Genomic DNA, 8,011 nt, shown 5'->3' on the forward strand with positions numbered 1-8,011 from the left:
AAAGAAAGAAAATAGTGGTGTGGACTGTGGACTGTGGAGGAAGATATTTCTCTCTACCATGTATATAACGTCACTATAATTTTTTTTAGGGCCATATGTCATGGTGGGCTCCGAGAAGGGCTTGAGTAGTTTGAGGTGGGTGTAAATATTATTACAGCCCATGAGGCCCAAGGGCCTGCTATTGAATGATAAAAGCCCATAATAATAGCTAGGCTTGGTGCTAGGGCTCAGTCTGCTTCAGAACTGAGTCACTTCCCCCCTCTCTTTCTCTCTCTCTCTCGCTCGCTCGCTCAGCCACAATGCTTTCAGGGGACATTCCTCCAAATCAATCCATTTACATCAAGAATCTCAACGAAAAGGTTAAGAAAGAAGGTAATTCCTGTGTTTTTTCTCTGGTCGCTCTATCATTTTCCTTCTGGTCTCCGTTTGGTTGCTGAGTAAACTGATGAAAGAAAAGAAATGCAAAGAAAATTTTGAATCTCATACTTTTGGTTCTTAAAATAGCTGAGAAATTTGATGAAATAAGCTCAAAAATCTTGTGTTAGGTACAGTTGAGCCTAGAATTTTGTTTTTTAGGGTTACGAGTTGTGCAAACTCTATTATTGTTTATTACTTTGATTGTGCAATTTTTTTCCCTACATCTTCTCGCTACCGGATGGGGCATTAGATATCTTACGTCAGCGTCTTAATAATTCTAGGAAATGCATGAGAGAGGCATGATTTTCTATTTTCTTAAGTCTTCTGTTTGGTTGCTGAGAAAAGGGTGAGGAGGAAATTCTCTAAAGTTCGAGAAAACATGAGATGTTATAGAACTATTTGGATTAGGCGTTGAGGTGTGATTTTCATTGTTGGAGAAACCCAAACACATAAAACACGGGATCCAAATTTCGAGGTCCTATTGGTATCAATGGTATGTATGTATTTCAAGTTGCAATTTTAGGGAAAAGTTTCAGTCAGTGTGGTTGAGTCCATATCATTAGCATAATTGGTTGGTGCAATTTGGTCCGTTTGCTTTTCGGGATGCACGATACTGTTTTTGGTGTTCTTCATGGGCATGATTTATCTGAGATGGCAATATTGAAGAACTGAATCATTAAGCAGATATATGTGCAAATTGATTTTGGTTTATACTTTCTGGCATATATAGGACGGGGCAAAAGGATAAAAAGCTTGTCTTGTAGGCATTTGGTATAGAACTTTATTGTAGGAAAACATTCTTGTTTGTCTAGAACTGCTGTTTCTGTTTCATTTTGTTAATGGCAGATGATCACCACAACCAGATATGGAAGCACTCATAAGTATATCTGTGCTTCACTATCGGAGTGATGCATTTCCTCTCAGCTTTTACGGGGACAAAGGACATGCCTACCATTATATTGATTGTATTTGTAATGTTATTTGTGTTTCTGTTTTTAAACTTGATTATGTGGGCTATCTTTTGTGCAACTATCAGATCGAGAGAGTGAAATAAAATATAATTGTCATTTTTTTGCTTTTGAGTTTGGATTTTCATATTGTAACTGTATGCCATTATCTGAGTGAGTTTTTTAACTTCATTCTCTGTTCGACCTATCATGAATTCAGGGAGCATTTACCTTTTTCTGTTTTCCACTTTTCCTTTGGCAGAATTGAAAAGATCTCTCTATTGCTTATTTTCTCAATATGGAAGGATTTTGGATGTTGTTGCCTTGAAGACGCCTAAGCTTCGAGGACAAGCATGGGTTGTGTTTAGTGAAGTTACAGCTGCCAGTAATGCAGTTCGACAAATGCAAAACTTTCCTTTTTATGATAAGCCTATGGTGGGTGTTAAAAACTTGAATTTCCAGATCATCTTCTATGCTATTTGAGCACTTGTTGCTTGTGCATTCATGTTTGTTGTTTTCCGGTCAAGTCCAACATGCAGCCTGCCTTATTTTCTATTTTGTTTAGATTATAAATTCTGTGGGCATTCTTTTTATAATGTGGTTGGGACAGGAAGTTGGGAGTTGTGATAAAACTAGTATTACTGTCAAGCAATATGCAGTATGGAAATAAAGAATTAAAAAAAATATGTTTTCAATTTGTCACTTAATTGAGAGATACTGAGAACCTAATTAAGGATATTGTTCATGTAGGGGGTCCTGGAAATTCATTTGGTTAATTTCCAAATAAACTCCCTAATTAGTAAAGTCTAGGTCTTATTCATTTGAAAAATATCCTGTGCAAAATTATCCTTTGTGAATCCCTTGTCACTTCAGAGAACTGTTTGCTATGTCCCTTACTAAGTCTCCTCACTATAGATATGATTGTTTATCTTTGGCAGAAAATTTTGTGCTTTTCCCTGTTCTCTCAATTCACTGGGGTTTTATATTGACTTTGATATTATGATTATCCAAAATTTAATTTGAAGCCAATCATTTTAAAATCATCTATGGAAATATTTGATTATAAAGATTATAGGAGTGGACTATTAGAGGCATATGAATTTAAGTTACTTACATCTGGCTTGAATCATACAAGTGTGGAGCATTTTAACTTGATCAGATGGTGATGAGATCTCTATTATTTTTGTTACCTTTTGTTGGGGTATGGGTTCTTTATTATTTTTTCAATCTTTGCCAACTCTAAAGGCTATGTGGAATATTAATTTTTATTACTAAGAATTCTGTCATCAAGTATAATCATGGAAATGACACTTCTCGATGGCATACCTTCTTGAAAACAGTTTTTGTGCTCGCAAGTGATACTTGTTATTTCTCATTGCATGCACTCAGTATTGCTTTGAAAATGCCATATGCCACACACTTAAATTTACAAGTACCGACACTAAGAAATTTTGTATAATATGCTTTTATTCATGATTAATTGGGTGCAGCGGGTACAATATGCCAAAACAAAGTCAGATTGTGTTGCTAAAGCTGATGGAACCTTTGTTCCGAGAGAAAAGAAAAAGAAGCAAGAAGAAAAAGGTGACCCAAAGTTATTCTGCACTTTCCTATATCATTCTTCATCAATGTATATTAAATACAATATATATTTTATCCTAATGCCTCATTTGAAATTACTTATGTTTCCTTTAGTTTCCTGAATTATTGCTAGTTTCATAGCCAACTGTGGGCTAAAACATCAAAACTAGTAAACATGGTGAACCTAAAGTTCAAATTTTGATATTCTGGTTTGCCTTACATCAGAAAGTTAGGCATTGAACTTTCAAAAATGAAATAAAAAACTGTTGTCTCCTTTGGATGAGTTTGACTGATCTTTTATTATGCGCCAGCTGAAAAGAAACGACGTGCTGAAGAAGCACAACAATCTGCTAATGCTAATGGTAGAAATGCTGAAACTAATGGTGGCCCAACTGTAAGTTTTTGCCGCATTATATTTTATGTTCTCTCTCTTTTTGGGGGTGATGAATTTTTTTTTCCTGAGTGGACTCTTTTGCTCATGAACAATGTGAATTATGTTAAACTGCATCCTTCTATTATGTCTGCAGCCCCCTTCCGACAAGGAAACCAGGGTGCACGAGAACCTGAGGCAGCCCCAAACAACATACTTTTTATTCAGAATTTGCCCCACCAGACAACAAGTATGATGCTGCAAGTGCTCTTCCAACAATACCCGGGTTTCAGGGAAGTCCGAATGATTGAAGCAAAGCCAGGCATTGCCTTTGTAGAATTTGAGGATGATGTGCAGTCCAGTATGGCCATGGAGGCACTTCAGGGCTTCAAAATCACTCCTCAGAACCCCATGGCCATAGCTTATGCCAAGAAGTAACTAGCGTTTTCCTTGGTGGCAAGAAGTGGCCCTTGCTTGCAGAGGAAATGTAATAGTTTCAGAGATTTTGATGCATGTTATAATCATGTAGATGTTTGGGAAAACTAGTTGTAGAAGCTGTATCCATTTGTTTGATTTTCACATTGAAGTAACAGAACAGGAAATGCAATGAGAAAGAAACGTACGTTTCATTATTGAAACTTTCACCAATCGTACCTTTTTTCCTCTGACTTGGACTGGGCACTCTCTGAAATGATTTGAGTTTTGTGTAGGTGAAGCCACCTCCAAATCTTCCCAGCAACCCGATGAGTTGCCATGGAAGGTGGAGATTCTGAGGTTTAGGCAGTCTCTTTGCTAACTCTTTTTGAAAACAAGTTTTTATTTTTAAAAACAAAAAAAACAAAAAAAAATAGAATTGACAATCAGAAAAATAGAAAGTAATTTTTTATTATTAAAAATGGGAAATGAAGTATTTTTAGATAATATATAGAAAAATTAGAAGTTTTTAAATAAATTTTTGTTCCACAAAATATTATAAGATGATTATTAAAAATGATTTTGAAAAAATGCTATCAAGAGTTGTTTTTTAAAACATTTCCCAAAAGCCGCGATGTTTTGTAAATGAAAGCCTTGATGTTTTGAAAATGGACACTACTTGTCCTAAATATGTGGAGTATCTGTGCAATGGCAGGGGTAATGTTCTTGGTTTGATCAGTTAGAATGTTAATGCAATTTGTTTGGAAACTGTTGTAAAAACAGATTTTTTTGAAACTTATTCTAAAACTGAGTTGTTTTTTAGAATAATTTTGAGATGTTTTTTTTTTTTTTGTAAGTTGTTTTAAACAATAATTAAAAAGATGAAAATTATTTTATAAATTTTTTGTACTATATAATATGATTAAAAAAATTATTTCTCATATCTAAATTTTCAATTTTTTTTTAAATAAATAGTTTTTTAGGGAGAATTGTGTTTTGGGCCCGATTAAGCCCAAAAATTAACATTTTGTCCATATATCATATATATATTTAAGCCTAAGACCCAAACAAAGTATGAAAATTAAGATGAAGGATATTATCTTTTATTAATCCCTAAAATATCCTTAACCCTTACATAGGCACAAGTGAGTGTGAATTTCATTTTTTTTGTATTTTTTTTCCCTTTTTTACTCCCTATTGAGTATTACTCATTTCTAACTCTTTTTTTTTCTTTTTCTTCCAATCTATATTTATATTTTATGTCAAATAAAAAACAATAATGTTTTTTTGTTTTTCATTTTTAAAGATAATGAATCTTTTTGCTCTTATTATAAGCAATGATAAAAATTTTGGGATTTTTTATCCAAATATTTTTTATCTTTTTGTATTTATCTTTTAGTTTAATTTTCATTTTTTATTTTAAATTTATATTACCATTTCATTTATATTTTTCTCTTATTTTTAATTATTTTTTATATTTTCTACATTAACCATATTTTAAAAAATTTAAAAATTGACTATCACTTCACTTTATTATATATATATATATATATATATATATATATATATATATATATATCCTTTTAGTTTTTTAATTTTTAATGTTTTTATTTTAAAATTTAAAAAAAGATAAGTTTATTGAAAAAAATAACTAAGATATGAAGTTCTAATATTATATTAATAATTTTTCTTATCTAGATAGACTAATGTAAAGTATTTTGATTCACAACAAGAAAATTGTTAATACAATTTTTTAGTTAAACTTTAGAAATTAAATTTCAAATAAAATATATTATATAAAATTTTATTAAAAAATTATTGAAAGTGGTATTTAATTTTTTTTATTGACTTTCAAACTTATCTAATTTTTTACTTGAAAGGTAATAGAACATGTTTACAAAAAAAAAAAAATATTAGTTTTTCATTTTTTTTAAATAAATGAGTATAAATATATTAAAAAAATTAAATATAATCTTAGTAAAAATTTTGATAAATGTGATTATAATTTTAAATATAGATTCATTTGGATAAAATTTCACAAAAAAAAAAAAAAAAAATAGTGGAAAGAAAAAACATTGCTAAAACTACAAAAACAAAATATGCAATTACAAAATTTTGATGATGAAATTTAAAAATAATCTTTGAGTGGAAAAAAATGAGAAAGTTTTTTAAAATCACTTGAAATCCTTAACAAAAAGTAGTCTTGTATACTCTTGAACAATTAGTAAATTTGTCTTGTATAGTTAGTGTAATACCCTTGTACAATAACTCAAATTTCATACATCATATTATGAATATCTGATAATAGGTCGGTTAACCATGTTTGCATTGATTTGGTTTTAAAAAAGAAGAAAAATTATTGTATAATTTTGTTTTACAATCATCATAAGTGAGGCACGTATTCAAATGACCATATACAAGTTAGATAAAATGAATGAATGTAGACCCCCTGTTTTAAACCAAGTGTATTGGTTCAATGATATGATTTTTATTATTATTACATTCTTTTATTATTTTTATAAGTTGAAGCAAGGTGGCATTTTCAAGAAGGATCCGGGAGTGGAATTCAGTGAGGAGTGGGGGGGACCCCTTTCTGCAAGGAGAGCAGCTTCAAAGACACGGCAAAGAGACATGGGGCGACCATGCTGGTGGTCAGGGAAGCCCATGCTTGCTGATGCATGAACAGAGAGGTTGGTGATGGCTGGAGGAGAAAAACAGAAGAGGAGTTGGTGCGAGGAGGGGGGGGGGGGGGGTGTAATGGATGAAGCTATAGCGGAATTTTTGAGAGAGCACTTCTGCCTAAAGCGATGATCTCCTGCAGTGGCATCATCAGCGGTGCAGGAGCTGTCCTCGAACGAGCCGCCGGTGGCAAGATGCCTCCACCATCACCGGAACGACGATTTTCCATTGCCAAACAACGGCGCCACCACCGGAATGACGTTGTAATGGCGTCACTAGGAAGCAGCCCCACATGTGGCATCAAAACGACGCCTGGATGGCGTCTAAAATGCCTGCAGTGGTATCAAAAGGTGCCTAAGCATGCTTTTCTGATCCCCAGATGATGCATTGCAGCGGCGTAGGGCGGACAACACTTGCGGCGCCTTCTCTGACCATCAAACCGGAATCAAAATGGTGCAGCGTCATCGGCGTTGCAGCGGAACGACGCTTCACCGGCGTCGCAATGGCGCCTAGGATTGGAGTCGTCTTCTTCGATCTCCAAACCTGCCCCAAAACGGCATCGCCATCTGCTGAATCCAATCGACGAAAACGAACGCCATTTCCGCCTTGAGGCCTGGCGTGAGCGAGGTTCCAACGACGATCTGGGTGCGGCAGGCGTAGTTTTGTCGGAGTCGTAGCGCAACGTCGCCGGTTTGCAGCCTTAGAAGCAGTGGAGATTTCAGATACGACTTGTGGCCGAAGATTTGCATGGCTTTGAATGGATTTCCGGCACATCTACAGGGAACAGCCAAGGCGGCATTTGCTTGCTACTGGTTAGAGTACATTTGTAAACAAGAAAAAGCTTGTGTCTAGAGATGCTATATTCTTCCTTTGGGCAGGGGAGGAAGATGACGATTTTGAGATGGAAAAGAATTGACCCCAGAGGAGCGAGAAACATTAAATAAGATCAGGAAAAAGAAAAGCTTGCTCACTCAGCATAGGATCAAGATAAACATTTACAGTGGAGGATCTCATTGAGAAATTCGCAGTAGGTCTATCTATATGGCTGCTTCGCCTTCATTGGCTATCTCATGTCTAACCCCAACACTCACATCTTGGGCCCACGTGCATGTGTTTTTTTTGTTTGCGTGGTACACTATACGCATGGCCACCCTTTGGGGTCACGTGTCACCTATTGCTTCATCATTTTCAACTCAAACCCTCTTTTGTAAATAATCTTGAAATCTCGTTTTTCTGTTAAAATAATCCATCAATTTCTAGTTTTCAAAAAGTTTTCTAAATTTCATTTCTATCAAATAATTTTGTTTTATTTTTATTTATTTATTTATTTTTCAAAATTATCATCTTTAGAATTTTTAAGATCACTCAAAATCTTTTTTTAATGAAATTTGCTTCCACTTTCTATTCGGCAAGCAATTTTCAAATCTTTTAGGATCTTTTAAAATGTTTTAAAAATAAGCAAGAACTAAATTCCGTAATTCCGAATAATGTAATTTATGGAATTAATTCATGCTAAAATAAACGGGCTTTGGTGGGGGCCCAACATATGTGATTTCCTTATGATTGATTGATTGTTTGTTTGATTTAATTGTCATGCATGATT

General features: G+C 34.0%; 1 protein-coding gene across 1 annotated transcript; it reads left to right on the forward strand.

Annotated features, from left to right (window-relative positions):
- Window positions 1-240: 240 nt before the first annotated feature.
- Window positions 241-3,963, forward strand: LOC117915581 (U2 small nuclear ribonucleoprotein B'' 2-like). Its single transcript, XM_034831172.1, has 4 exons — window positions 241-372; window positions 1,627-1,799; window positions 2,855-2,948; window positions 3,257-3,963. The coding sequence occupies exons 1-4, from the start codon at window positions 300-302 to the stop codon at window positions 3,751-3,753; spliced, it is 837 nt and encodes a 278-aa protein (XP_034687063.1). The 5' UTR covers window positions 241-299; the 3' UTR covers window positions 3,754-3,963.
- Window positions 3,964-8,011: the final 4,048 nt, after the last annotated feature.

This window comes from Vitis riparia, chromosome 6 (genome assembly GCF_004353265.1).
Source record: "Vitis riparia cultivar Riparia Gloire de Montpellier isolate 1030 chromosome 6, EGFV_Vit.rip_1.0, whole genome shotgun sequence".
Classification (NCBI taxonomy): domain Eukaryota; kingdom Viridiplantae; phylum Streptophyta; class Magnoliopsida; order Vitales; family Vitaceae; genus Vitis; species Vitis riparia.

Coding starts and splice junctions, on each gene's coding strand:
- LOC117915581 (XM_034831172.1), top strand. CDS start 300: ATGCTTTCAGGGGACATTCCTCCAAATCAATCCATTTACATCAAGAAT. Junction 373..1,626: donor CGAAAAGGTTAAGAAAGAAG/GTAATTCCTGTG, acceptor TTCCTTTGGCAG/AATTGAAAAGATCTCTCTAT. Junction 1,800..2,854: donor CTTTTTATGATAAGCCTATG/GTGGGTGTTAAA, acceptor AATTGGGTGCAG/CGGGTACAATATGCCAAAAC.